Below are 15212 nucleotides of genomic sequence, written 5' to 3' on the forward strand. Positions count from 1 at the left end.
CTGGCTCACCCAGCCCTGAGGCAACCAGTTTTTTTTTGTTTTTTGTTTCCTTAATTTTTAAATTTTAAATCTTCAACCTGTATGGAATTTACTTCAGTATATGAAATAATATAGGAATCCAGCTTAATTTTTTCCTGTAGTCATTCTGTTGTCCTAACATCACTTAATGAATAATCCATTTTCCTCCACTGATCTGAAATGCACCTTTATCGTATACTGGACTTGGGCCTATTTCTGGACTCTATTCTATCCTAGTAATCTATTCATACTACTACCAAGCTACTTTGGAGTCCACTAGACAGAATACCATTAGTACTTTACCATAACATCTTTTATCGGTTTATTTTTACACGTGAACTTTAGCATCAGCTTCATGTTTTAAAACTAAAACAATCTTTAGTTTTAGCATTAGCATGTCAAGTTTAAAAAATGTGCTGATTTTCATTTGAATCACCTTAAATTTACAGATAAACTCAGGGAAAACAAATAGTGCCTTTAAAAAAATTTCAATACTGAATCTATTTATTCAAGAACATGGAATAGCAAATTTTTCTCTTTACTCAAGTCTTCCTTCTCACATAAAAATTTGGGGGTTAGTTAGAGAGAGAGAGAGAGAGAGAGAGAGAGATTGAGATTTGTAAGAAAATTACCCAAACGGCCTCATACACCTCTCTAATGTTTTAGAATGCTATCATGGTTGGTTTTTTCTTCACTCTTCATCAATTGACATACAGGGTGGATAACTGCCTGCCACCTACCAGAAGCATCAAAAACAGTATATGTTTTACAAGAGGAACTATGATTTCATTCTAACATCTCTATACCTTCAAGAAAAAATAATGAAGTTACTAGTGATTCTGCCTGAAGTCAAATATTAATAGCAGAAAGACATTCATCCTTATGACTGTGAGTTTCTCGAACATACGGCTGACGCGGAGCTACTCTCAAGCCACTCTAGTGCAGACCGGAAATGAAGGCTGCCATGCTGAGGGCCTGACAATCACACTTCATTTAAGAGAAGCCCTTCCTTCCATAGTTTTCTTTAAGTAGGGGTGTTTTATTCAGCAATATATACTCTGTGCTCTCCAAACTAAACTATGAGGTTTTGTTTTTAGAATTAAAAACTTCAAAAGGTACAGAAATTTTGGATAGTAAGATGACAGTAAGTACAGGCATTCACTGTCTAGCATTTCTATAAACCACTGAGGAAAAGGAACAGAAGTGTTATAACTAGAACAACAGGATGAGTGAAAGTTCAGCACTGCCATGACACTAAGATCGTGTTAGCAAACTGTCAAAGAAGGTTTTCATCAATACTGAGGAAGAAATGGGATATGAAATTCATCCCCAAGTATCCTTAAAAAATTAAAACTTGTTAGGACAGAAACATATAACATGATAGTACTTTTAAAAACTACTTTGTTTATACATCGTTTACAATAATTGCTATCTTATTTGGTTATGTGTACGATCTTAGCTCTCTACCTGGGTTATGAAATCCTTGTTGGCAAATCTAATAACTTTGCTTCTCTCTGTTTTTTTTCCTGGAACATTCCTTCTATCTTGTTTCAACTTGACTCCTACTGATAAATCTTTCAAAACTTGACCAATTGGCAATCTCTCCAGCTTCTATCATTGACTTTTTACTCACTCTCTCTCAGGTGACCTCCAGGGTCCCTCCTCTAATATCAATAACTAACAACCAGCTCACAAAGCCTTCATGGTCTGCTTCTCTCTGAACCCACCCTGCCTGTACTTTGGCCTCTGGCTCCTTTGCTTTCAACTCCCAATAACCCTTCTGTCCCTTAACTGCAGTCATCTGGTCACACAACAGTCCATGCCTCTTCTCTACTTTCTTCCAGCTTTCCTTCAATGTCTTCATCCTCTTCTTTCCCCTCCTTTCAGGGCACCAAACCTCTCCCGATTCTATCAACCACTTTAATTAAGAACCGTTCATTAGACCTCACTGACCACAGAATAGATTCCAAACTCCTTAGTCCATCAATTAAGATCCTAACTTTTCCTTCCATGACATTCCCTGTCCTCACTACTTGCCACTAACCCTCACTCTGTGCTTCAGCCCGCAGTTTCCCAGACTTTCCTGTGTCCTTGCCTTTGCTCAGGCTCTGCTCTCCATCTGCATGCAAAGCCTTCTACCTCACCTTCCTAGATTCTGGCCCAGTCCCACCCCACGGAGGGCGCTGGCCTCCGCCTGCTGGCTGACATTCAGTCACATCCTTCCACTTTCTCCCAAAGTTAGTCTTCCGTTAGAGTTATTGGCGTATCAGTTAGTCATTCCCACTAGCAAGTCACGGGCAAACATCTCCCCTAAAAGATTCTCAAAGCGCCTTACATAAAGTGGCAAAGACTCAAATTTTTTATTTTACTTAGAGTGGCCAACTGTGATCTTCTTGGTCATTTGTATGAAGTAGATATTATTCCAATAATAATAGATTATTATATCTATTATTCTTTAGATATTCATCTAACCTTCATAACATTACTATTATTTCACAAAGAGGGAAATCAGATTTTCCTCATGTATACTGACTTGAGTCTCTTCTAGGAAAATAACCAGCTGTGGACGACCACAGAATAAGTGATTTTCAGCACTACCATGCTCTTAAAATAACAATGCCTTCCCAGTTATAAAAGCCTATCAGTACACTGTAGAAAAGCTGGAAGATACTGACAGGTACAGATGGACAGAGGGATGGACATATGTGTGATAAAGAACAGTAAAATGTTAATGGTAAAATCTAGAAGGCGGGTATATGATTATTCACTATGAAGTTCACTTAACTTTCCTATGCTTTAAGTTTTAGCAAATGTTGGAAAATCCAACAAACAAAACTTGCACATACAAACATCGTCTTCTGAACTCCATGAGGATGCATGCAAGGGACAAGAGAAGGTCTGTGCCCATCAGGGTCACCAGTGATTTCTTGTTGCCTATGAACATGGGGCCTACACGTAGTAAGTGTTTAGTAAATTACTTGCTAAATTAAAACACTCACATGTTTGTCTGGATCTCTATTATGAATGGATTTTCACCTGCCTTGCACTGGAACTGGCTGATTATGTCTGACTCGCCCCCTAACTCCCACTCTAACTAAATTAAATGCTCCCTAATGCCAGAAGCAATGTAGTCAACACATTTGCTGATTTAGCACTCTAAATTTGTTATTTTACATCTTTATTGGAGTGTAATTGCTTTACAATGTTGCGTTAAGTTTGTGCTGTATAACAAAGTGAATCAGCCATATGCATACCCATGTCCCCCTATCCCCTCCCTCTTGCGTTTCCCTCCCACTTTCCCTATCCCAACCCTCTAGGTGGTCACAAAGCACCAAGCTGATCTCCCTGTGCTATGCGGCTGCTTCCCACTAGCCATCCATTTTACATTTGGTAGCGTATATGTGTCAATGCTACTCTCTCAGTTCGTCCCAGCTTACCCTCCCCCCACCGTGTCCTCAAGTCCATTCTCTACGTCTGGCACTCTAAATTTAAAAGCTATCCTAACCTCATAAGACAAAACAAAGAAATACATTTACATTGTCTTTACATCATGAGACAGTCTAAATGTATCCGCTGAACGGAGCCTGTAGAGCAGAAAGACAGAGAATGGAGTCTGAGCGGCCATGGCGGGGTGGGGAGCGAAGGGTATTCCTGAGATAATCATAGCAAAGCTGTGCATCTTACAAATACATAATATGGGGTAAAAGGGGGCAAGGATAAGAACATTGGTCCACTGGTTGAATTTTAAATCCCTTATGAAACTGTAGAAATTTGACTGACTTAAATTTCTCATGGGTGCAGCAGTTAAGAGCTAAAGCTCTAGAGGCTGTCTATCTGGGTTTGAATCCCAGCTTTACCATTTACTAGCTGTATGAACTTGGGCAATGTACTCCATCTCTCTTAGTTTCCACTCTTATAGAATGGATATAACATCATAAACTTCCTCATAAGATTTCTGTAGGGATTCAATGACATAATGCATATAAAGCACCTAACACAATATCTGGCACATGGTATGCATTCAGTAGTGGTTATCTTACTACATGGGGGCTCATCTAGAGTATAAAGAAAAGAATGAAGACTGGTAATCTTTGAGTAAATCCCCATTAGTTTACGCTTTAGAGGAAAAGATCAGTTATATTTCCAAATGGCTTCAATGCCAGATCACATTAATAGAGAAACTTTTAATTAAATAAGTGATTATAGGCACTTAGGATACTTTCTATTTTAGCCAAAGATCTGTTTCCTTCAGATACATAAGAGAAAGAGGAAGAAGACAGAACTGTTTTGCCATAAAGTTCCAAAGCAACTCATAATTCTTGGGGGTCTTGGCACATTTTCTGTGTGCTAAATGCTGAGATCTTGCTTTTCTTCAAAGCCTAACCCCTACTGCAACAAACTGAGCTACACAATGATTTGGTTTAATGATCCTTTGGCCTCTGACTTCTTTGCCATCAATTCCAAGAACCCCTTTTGTCCCTCACCTGCAGACATTTGGTTGCACAATAATGCACTATGTTCCTCCACTAAGGTTTCAAACTCTGAGGGACCTCTCCTATTCTTTTCTCCCAGCCCTCCCTCCTCTCTCCTTTCTACTGAGCAACGTCATCATTCTCTTCTTTCCCCACCCTTTATGGTACCAAAGCCATCCAGACTCTGTCAACTCCGTGATTAAAAATCCTTCATTAGACCTTGCTGTCCATGGAATAAATACATCAATCGAGTCTCATCAAAAGTCTCAGCTAAAAGGTCTCCAAAGTATAAATCCCAATTGCCCTTCCAACTCCTATATGTCCCACATTCTATGTTGCCATGCCCCCAAGAAGAGCTTTAGTAAGATACTTTAGCTGAAACAATCACCTCACTTGGGAAAAAAAGGATTACTTCCAAGGTTTTTAAATGTTTATTTCCTCTTTCATTCAAGTTTGAATTTTACCTTATTTATGGAAGGAGAAGGAGAAGGAGAAGATGAGGAAGGTGGTGATTGGCTGAGACTTTCAATACAACCAATCTGAGCCAAAATATCCACCTTTAAATAAAAAAAGGTGCTCGGTAAACAAAGGGGAAAAGAAGAGTATATCAAAGCTAACAACAGCAAATGCATAGCAGGGCTAAGTTCACCAGAAAATTCCAGCATGCCACTCATGCACCAAGATTACATGCAAAAAGCAAAGCCCCTACTGTATAGTAGTGGTTTGTCTTCAATGTATTAGTATATATTCTAAAGACTCTTGCTGTCATAACACAGTATCACTGAAGCACTAAAAATAATTATAAGCAGCACAGAAGGAATGGAACAAATATCATGCAAGTCATACAGCCAATGAAAAAAAACTCCAGAGGAAAAACATAGCCAGGCTTTTAAAAATGTTAGAATGTTGAACGAGGGCTTTCAAAGCCACCAGACATGTGAGATGAGCAAAGCTTCCTGGAACCACAGAGCCACGGAGAACCTACCAAGACCGGCTTAGAGCACAAAACAGCCCGCGAGGTCGTGAACTCTGTGTGCTCCTGAGCTGACTGGCTTGGTGTGTGTCAACATGAGAACAGATAACTGATACACCCTGTGGAGCCAGGCAATGGCCAAATCAGCATTGCTATTAGGAGGACAACCTTGGAGCCCAATTTCCAGGCTTCGAATCCCAGCTCCACAACTATCTAGTAGGGAAGTCATTACTATTAACATTTATATAGTGTTATGAGAATGCACTTTTCATGTACAACTTTCTTGTGAAGAAAGTTGTACCATTTGTAGATGTAAATAAACTTGGTTTTGGAAATCAACTAGTAATACACAAAGAAGACAATCGAGATGGAGTAACTGGGATCCAGTTTACGCTTCCACTTAAAACTAAAAAAGACAAAATATATGAAACTGTCTTCAAATCATTAGACAACAGGCAATAAAGGACCTGACCTCTGCCTAGAGAGACTTTCCAGGCCATGGATCAGGGACGGGGAACCCATGCAAAGACCACTGGTCTCTGTGAATTAAGAAGACAGAGCTGGGAGTCTGGGGCAGAGTACTGAGAAGGAGAAAGCTGCACAGAGACCTCCGGAGATGAGTGGGGGACGGGATGGGACCCCAGGCCTTAGGCTGAGTACTGATCAGCATATGCACGTGAGGGAGCTGCCACATGAAAGGTTAAGTATCAACCCCTTAGTAGGGTGGTTCTCACCAGCCAGAATGGAAAACCTCATGATTCATGGGGGTGACAGCAGGTACAGCACTGAAAAGGCTTTTGCCTCAACAGAGAGGCAAAAATGTCCCTAGACTAAAAAAAAAAAAAAAAAAAAAAAAAATCCCTAGACTGAGCATTGCTCTGGTCCCACTCTAAAAAAAGCTTAAACTGAAAGAATTAAACTGTTTCTAAGTAACTTTCTTTTAAAGAAAAACAAAACAAAACAAAACAAAACACTAGTCTGCAACTGCTGACCACAAAAATAATAGGTCTGGTTTTGTTATATTTTGCTACTTTGTTGTTACTTTGCTTCTTATGTGACATCCTTGGGCCACCAGGATGAGTAAGAATCAAACTCTTCTGATAATCGGCATCAAAGACAATGCAGTAAGACCTGGGCAAGGGCCTGTTTGGAAACAACAGTTAGATCGACTTGATTCACTGGTTTCCCAGTATGTTCTGCTGGTTTCAGGGGAAATAAGTTCTTCTGGTTTCCCAGTTCTTCAAGACATGGTCTAAGAAGAACTTTCACTTCACACATCATGAGACAACACTGGGAGAGGCTGGGGGCAGATGGAGAGATGGGCAACAGATGCCTTTATTTCTCTCTGTGCCCACTTGAACTAGTTCAGACTTCAAGGGTGATCTAGGTCTGAGAATTCATGAAAAAGATAACTTACATTTCATCAAGGTTGCTTTCTGTTTGGCATTCTACCAAACCAGCAAACAAGAGTACAAAGAATATATATAAAGGTTCAAAAGATACTGATGAGTAGGCAGAGCTTCCGCTGCCCACCTGGTTCCTTACAGAGGATGCCCAAAGTTCAGTACAGGTCAACACGGACCATTCGGTTTGACAAGTCTACCAGGTAAGAAGAGTCGCTAATCATGGGTTCACTACCTTGTGTATTATCATCTCGGGGGAAAGGCTCTGGAAGCATTCGAGGGCCCACCTGATTACCACACAAGGAAATCCTCAGTCACATACATCTACACCCTATCGGTTATGTTGCTATGGCCGATTACACTGCCACACCCTAATATATACGCTTGGAAGGAAAGAAGGAGGGAAGGAACTTCCAGAGTAAGACTTTGGCCAGGGGTATACAACAAAAATGAATGGAAAGTTACTGGTTTTGTGAAAGCTGAGGTTATTATGTTTTTGTTTGTTTGTTTTTTGCAACTTATCTGCATGACTGAGGCATAAATGTCTTTATCTGACATTTCTCATACATCAAATGTTTAATAACCATGTGCCAATTGTGTTAGGAAGTGGGACTAAAAAGCAAATAATGTGATCCCTCTATAAACCAAGAATATTTCAATCAGTTCCTGACAAAGGTTTCTCGTTCTCAAAAAGGCCTACAGAAGGTATAAAATTGTCTTATGTAAAAAGCCTAATTATTTCAGCTCAAAATACAGATAGAATTTGTAAAATTTCCTATTTTGTTCTTTATAGATCTTTTGCTAAAAGCACATCATCTAATTCTACAGATGAACCTCTACTGATTTCAAAAAACCACTTATAGAAATATAAAACTTGTACATTCTTTTAAAAATAAGCCTAGATCACAAAAACAGATTAAATCCATTTGTAGCCAGTCACATCAATACTACTGACTGGAAATTACTCCCCAAAAAGCTTAAATGACTTAACAGATCCTTTATTAATTCACATTCTGAACCCACAGATGTCAATTCCAGGTATTTATTTTTTAAATAGAGAAAATTAAAAGAATAAGATTTGCCTTAAAAAATGGAAAATACTTGTACTAGCTTAGAGAATTTACTTATTTTTTTAGCACAAAGTTTTAAAATAGGTAGCTTTATGTGCCAAACAGGATGATGCTATAAGCAGCAGAAGACAATTTGATAGATCTGTCTAATAAAGGTCCATGTGAAATGGGCTTTTATAGACATTCCTCTGATGATGGGTTGGGCGTATAACAATGCTGACTGGCCCTTCACCAGGACAGTTATAAGGTAAAAAGAAAACAAAACAAACCCTTTGCTTTTGTCATTTGTTTCCTTTTAGATAAAGCCAAACAGCAACAAAACATCCTAAAAAATAAATTTCGCCAGTGTGTATTTTTGAATGGGTCCCAGATGCACAAAGCTGTCTTATGTAAGGCAAGGATCTGGGATCAGGAAAGCATGGAAGGTTAACATCACCAGCCTAATGCAGTTTTGAAGAAAAATGTCAACAAATCCTGTAAACAGATGTGCACAACCCTCCTTACAAAGCCCTGTAACTGAGTAAAAGGGATTCCTGTGTGGCTGGGAGAGGGGGTGGGGAAACGGAGAGAACCTTTGCAGCAGGGGTTTTGTAAAGAGAAAGTCTCAGTAAGCAATTATAAGAAGTCCACAGCATTACAGACCTTATTTGAGATAATGAAATAATAAGCCTTTGTGAAGGTTTCTTTTGCTGATTTATTTTTAAATGGACTACAAAATGGCCTAAAAATGGACTTTTTTTTGAGAAATGCGAAAGCAAAATGTAGTTCCAACATAAAATTACTATTTCCTTCCTCATTCCTTAATGAATAAAAGTTCCTTCATAACAAATACCATCACACTGAAAATCTCTAAATAATAAAAAAGATGTTATGTCCCTAAATACCCACTTAACTTTGAGCATTTGTTTAATAATCAAACTGTTAAAAATAATTAAACCCCTACTAAGTACCACGTATTGTTCTAAACACTTTAGAACTTTTTTCCATTTACTATTTCCAACAATTCTGTGAGGTCTTACCGATGAGGAAACTGAGGCACACGGAAGCTAAGAAGCTCAACGTGAGTCACACAGCAAGTATGAGATCTGGGAATAAAATCTAGGCAAGGTCTGGGATTAAAACCGAGCGTTTTCCCGCCCTTACACATCTAAAGGATGCAGGACACTCCTATCAATAACTATGGCTTGCAAAGGCACTCAGGGTTTTAAAGTGGAATGAAAAAGAGAGCATAGAAAAAAAGCAACATTTCAGAGAAACAGAAATGGGAAAGTCAGGAAGAGAAACTAGATTTGTGGGGAAATAATGAGCGATTCTGTTCATGCAGAGTCTGAGATACAGAGGAGACAGGCAGATAGTGATGCTGAACAAGAAGCTGGACACTGAGCACACTGAAGAGAAAATTCAACACTGGAGAGAGATTTCTAAGGGAATCTTCTGCACGGTTAGAGAGGGCAGAGGAAGGAGACAGGTTGGAACAAAAAAAGGGTAAGTGGATTGAGATTGTCCCTTGGAGAGGGAAGAGGTGAAAAAAGAAGGAAAATATTTCTTAAATGTCTTCCGTGAGTCTGACACCAATTTATACCAGTGGCCTGGTCCTCCGATAGTTCAGGAAGCAGCCACAACTCTTACGAAGTGAAGCCAGACTGTCAACCCAGCTCTAATACCAAACGTTACACCAGGCTTCCCACCGCACCAACCCACATGGAGAGGGGGAAGGATGGGATGAGAAACCGTGAAACAGAAGAACAGAGATATATCCAAGGGCAACTGGGATACAGTGTGATAAAAAGCAACAAGAATTTTAACAAAAGGAAAAGCAGTTTATTCCAAGTATGTACACCTTTCTAGTTTAAAAAAGATAGAAAAATAAATCCCTCAAGTCAAAAACCTTCAGATAAAACATCTAGGTTTATACAACTTTCAATTAATGTTTAAGGCCCATTGTTCTTTTAAAGGTACAAACAAAAACTTCCCATTAATTTCTCAAAAGTAAGTTCTGCAAAGAGGCAGTAATCTAAGAGTTTTTAAAAAGATCTATACTGAGAACCTTTTTATAATTAATGATATAATTTAAACACTAATAGCTGGGAGAAAACCCAAATGAGGACAACTATTAACACATGCTTGGTAATAATGTCTGAGATTCGTTTCCACCAGCGGGTCAATTCATTCTAGTGGCACAGCTACTAACAGGAAATGCTCCTGAAACTGTAAAATATCAGATAAATGACTAATAATGAAACCAGTATTAACCACTATAAACCATTCTTCTTTTCTAAAGGTATTGCAATAGCTGTCCTCATCCAACTTAAAATCTGTAATAGAAAAAGAAAACAAAAACCTGATTCATTTCTTGGATATCCTTCAATAATTTTTCTACACAATTTGCATCTGTGGTGTGTATATATTTAAACACAATAAAGATAACATTACACATAGTGATATGCCTTTTTAAAAGCCCATTCATCCATATCTGTATATGTGAAGCTACCCTCATTCTTCTAAAAGCAGCCCTGCTTCCCATGGCGTGGCTGTCCTGTAGTCTATCTGACCAGCCCCTACTGATGATGCACACATTCTAGGCTTTGCTGTTACAACAGTGCTGCAGGAAACCTCTTCTCCTGCCCAGATGGCTGTGCTCTGAGAGTAGAGCTATAAGATCAACTCAGAAGTGCTGGGTCAAAGAGTAGATGCACCTCAGATATTAATATATATTATCAAACTGTCCTCCAAAAAGCTTCATCAATTCATCCTTTACCAGCTTCATACCAGAATGCCTATTTGAACACGCCTTTCCTCACACTAGGAGTTAAAACATTTTAATTCTCTGCTAATTTGATAGAAGAATTTCAAAATGAGCATTTTCCTATGTTTATTGGCTCTTCGTATTTCTTTTCCAATGAAAAATCTGTTCATATTCTTTGCCCATTTCTTCTGAGTTGTTCACCTTTTTCCTACAGATTTACAAGAGTTCTTTGTATATTAACAGAATTAGCTGATATCTCTGGCATGTTAGAAATTTTTTTCCTAGTTGAATATTACTTTTGTTAAAAATTTTTATTTTTTTATTTTTTTATTTTTGGCTGCATTGGGTCTTCGTTGCTGCACGCGGGCTTTCTCTAGTTGCGGCGAGTGGGGGCTACTCTTCGTTGCGGTGCGCGGGCTTCTCACTGCGGTGACTTCTCGTTGCAGAGCACAGGCTATAGGCGTGCGGGCTTCAGTAGTTGTGGCACGCGGGCCCAGTAGTTGTGGCTCGCGGGCTCTAGAGCGCAGGCTCAGTAGTTGTGGCGCACAGGCTTAGCTGCTCCGTGGCATGTGGGATCTTCCCAAACCAGGGCCCGAACCCGTGTCCCCTGCACTGGCAGGCGGATTCTTAACCACTGCACCACCAGGGAAGCCCCTTACTTTTTGACTTAAGTATATCAATTCTTTCCTTAATGGCTGCTAGAAATTGTGCTGTGCTTAGAAAGACCTTCTATATTCCAAAGCTAATGAAAAAAAAATGTTACCTATATTTTTTCCAAGTACTTAAAAAAATAAACAGCTCTATCATTTTTCAAATTAAATTGTTCCAACACATTTAAAGAATAATGCATTATATTCCTTTGACATTTACAGTTCTAGTCTATACCTCAGCCAAGTGGCTGGACTGTGTTTTACAGGTAAAGGGTTCCCTTACATACTAGAAAGGAAAGGAAAAGATCATACTGGGGGTTGGGATGATGCATCAACATTATCTACCTCTACACCAGTCACTGCACTTACCTCTGTGATTGCTCAGTAAGAAGCTAGAACCAGAAGGTACCCCAAGCAACCTGAAATTAGGAGTTTTAAGAAAAACAAAAGGAAGTGCTATTTTACATATTAAGTTATAAATGTATGAACTAATTACTCTGAAATGCAGTATAGCTTAAAAATACAAAGTCAAGGAAGACACAGACAAATTAAAAAATAACAGGCTCAAAATAAGTTATTCAAGAACATCTGCAGATGGATGTAACCTTTTAGAGAGATCTCTCTAAAACGATATGATTTAAAAGATACAACAGTCAGAGTGTTGGATAACCAGTAGCTGAATGCGAGGCTTTAACCTGCCTGTGCAGGAAGAAGGCCAAACTGAAAACAAGTGGTGCTGAGGAGACTCAAGGGATACTGATTAGAGAGTGTGCACAGTGTACCGAGCTGAAGGGGGGCCCTGCCTGCCTGACGGCAGAGGGGAGAGGCCTGGCTCCTCTGACACACTTATCTCCAAATAAAACTGTCCTCCGGGAACTAACACAATGCCAGACTAACTAGAAAGGTCCAAGACGCATATACCTGGAACAAAAATAGTATTTTCTTTCTGACATTCAGAAAATGAAATAACGGGCAAACCTGACGGCCACATTTTTAAAAGCTGCCAATTAATAATGGTATTTATAAAACGTACCACAGTTTTGGCCCATTTAAGTTGTTCTCACATCCCGGATAACTGAGAGCATAGATGGCTGCTGAAAATATTTTTATTCAAATGCTTAAACTAATTCATTATGGTCATGCTTTCTGTATTTTGTTACTCCTTGTTTCGGTTCATTTTTTTCTTTGCTTTCAAAGGATCTGATTAGGTTTAATGTCAGATTGGATTAGTAAAACCTAACTTTAAAAAAAAGTCGGTTATATTTTCTTCAAAATAACCTGGAAGAAAAAAATTAGACTTATGCTGATCAGTTTATATTGTTACATTTAAATACTGAGGAGTCTTCTTCATAACATAAAATTTGAGCCTGATTTTGAATTTGTGTTTATGAGCTAAAGTATTTCAGTCTACCTTGAGATATGTGAAACAGGTCCCCAAATTAAAATAAGATGAATATTCCCATCTTTTGTTTCCTTCACTTATTCTATGACCATCTCATTATAATTCCCCTTTATTGAAATGTCATTTTTACTTAATGCAAACCCTTTCACTGATGTTTTTGTAAAACTCAGTGACTCTCAGCTGGGTTGACTTTGCCCATTTGGCAACAATTGGAGACAATTTTGGTGACTGGAACCGGGGTTGCGGCGGGGTGAGGGGGAGGCGGGGAGAGCGGTGAGGGCAGGCCAGAGACGCTGCTAGTCATCACAGTGAGGAAGCATCAGGCCCCAAATGTTAACAGCTCCCAGGCTAAGAATCCCTGGTGAAACGTCAAGTAAGGGTTAACTGCTATTTCTTCACACTTTATCTTGAGTAAACTTTAACCGGCCAATATTCTTAGGTATTACAGATTAACAAAATATAGGAGAATGCTCAACTCTGGTGATAACCTCGCCTCTGAATTTTAAATATCTGAGCCAGACAATGTGTAATTTAGGATGCCCACAAAAGCTATTTAAAAATGTATAAAATCTGCAGTTAACATATGGTAACAGTACTTTGAAAAACTCTCTTAAAAGGTTAAGATATAAATATAATGTAAGCAAATAATTATAAGTGATATGATTATTAGGCTTTACCTAATTTAAAGCCTTTTATGTAGTTAAAAATGTCAAGAAGTAACATCTCCTAAAGCCCATTCATTTCTAAAGATGCAGGAAGCAATAACATTTCCATATCCATCTTCTCAATTTTCTTACTGACACTGGCTCTGGATAATCATTTAGCAATAACTGAACCAGGCAGTCACCTAAACTGGTCAAATTCCTTAAAATTACTGTGAACTTGCAGCATAGTTTTCTCAAATTATCCCACTCTTCTAAGTTTTCTAGAAGCAGTACCATAACGGTACCAACTGCTGGATCTACAGCCACTTTTACATGCACTGCATCTGCAAGAGGAGGGGGCTCGAGCTGAGAGTACAAGTAATGTGCCAAGGTCACAGAAATCACGTCCTGTTCCAGCCAGAGCTTTGACCCTGACCGCTGCGCCTCAGCAGAGGACCCTTTTCCTTTCCTGCCCTCAAGTGAGAGGATATTTGCAATTTATGGGGTCTGTATTCATACCATGCCAGACTTTTACAAGCGACTCTCAATGAACACCCCGCCTTCTAGTTAATCATCAACTCTAAAAACAGTCTTTGTTAAAACCCAGCAAGAAATGCCACACAAATATCTAACAGCTATTTTGTTTACGCTTTCAGAGAATGGCAATAGCTATAACGCAGCACAAGCTTTCACAAACGTGCTTTGCTCTCAGTAAAGCCAGTCGCATCCAGCAGGATGATAGAATAAGATTTACCTGGTTGTTACTGCTGGCAGCTGATGAATTGGCTTGAGCTGTACTTGCTGAGAGGGAATCGAGGAAGGCTTGGTCAGCCACTGAATTTCCACAAGAAAACTGATCTTTTCCATCACTGGGCAAAATCTGGACATTAGGAAGAACCACAGTTATCTTCATAGATTAGAGTTATTTCAGAGTTAGAGCCCCTGAGGGCAAGCAAGAACTGTCATCTAATATGGAAAAGGGATTTCCATTCTTAAAGGGTAAGCAAGGGCTTCCCTGGTGGCGCAGTGGTTGAGAGTCTGCCTGCTAGTGCAGGAGGCGCGGGTTCGGACCCTGGTCTGGGAGGATCCCGCGTGCCGCGGAGCAGCTAGGCCCGTGGGCCACAATTGCTGAGCCTGCGCGTCCGGAGCCTGTGCTCCGCAGCAAGAGAGGCCGCGATGGTGGGAGGCCCGCGCAACACGATGAAGGGTGGCCCCCACTTGCCGCAACTGGAGAAAGCCCTCACACAGAAACGAAGACCCAACACAGCCAAAAATAAATAAATAAAATAAAATAAAATAAAAAGAAATTTCATGTTGAAGTGCTTGCATGTTTAAAAAAAAAAAAAAAAGGGTAAGCAAGCCCAAGAAGATGTCATAACAATTCCTTTCTGTCAGTATGCAGAATTCTAGAAATGCAACTAATGCCAGTATCAACTTAAATTCTCCCATTTCCCTCATTCTTGTTCATTTTTAGGATCCTGAATGCACAGTGCACAGAGGTCAAACACGACATAAACATGAGACACGCGGACTGGGTTCAGGGGCCTGGGAACCCTCTGAAATGGTCTGGAAAAGGTGGGGTGTCTGCGTGTGCATATTTCTGAGATTTCATCAGATTCTCCAGAGTGTTCGAAACTCCCCCCGCCAACTCTCAGTCAGGAGCAACAGACAGCCTTCCCATTCTGCAGGCGGTGCCCAGCACACAGCCTCCCAGGGCACTATCTCTCTCTACTGGAGGGGAACCCAAGGCAACTTTGTCCTTGATCTCACTCCAACTTTACTCACAGGGCACCAGACAGCCTTAGTTTCTTTCTATCACCCAGGATGAGAGGCA

General features: G+C 39.7%; 1 protein-coding gene across 3 annotated transcripts in view; it reads right to left on the bottom strand.

Annotated features, from left to right (window-relative positions):
• The window catches only part of SNX9 (sorting nexin 9), a 91078-nt gene that overhangs the window by 35057 nt on the left and 40809 nt on the right, over positions 1 to 15212 (bottom strand). For 2 of the 3 annotated variants that reach the window (XM_061207172.1, XM_061207174.1), the window contains exon 4: positions 14133 to 14258. The exons of the other annotated variant lie outside the window; for it this stretch is intronic. In XM_061207172.1, the coding sequence (XP_061063155.1) occupies positions 14133 to 14258 (126 nt within the window). The remainder of the gene's footprint in view (positions 1 to 14132; positions 14259 to 15212) is intronic. 3 annotated transcript variants of the gene reach the window in all.

This window comes from Eubalaena glacialis, chromosome 12, assembly GCF_028564815.1.
Source record: "Eubalaena glacialis isolate mEubGla1 chromosome 12, mEubGla1.1.hap2.+ XY, whole genome shotgun sequence".
Taxonomy (NCBI): Eukaryota; Metazoa; Chordata; class Mammalia; order Artiodactyla; family Balaenidae; genus Eubalaena; species Eubalaena glacialis.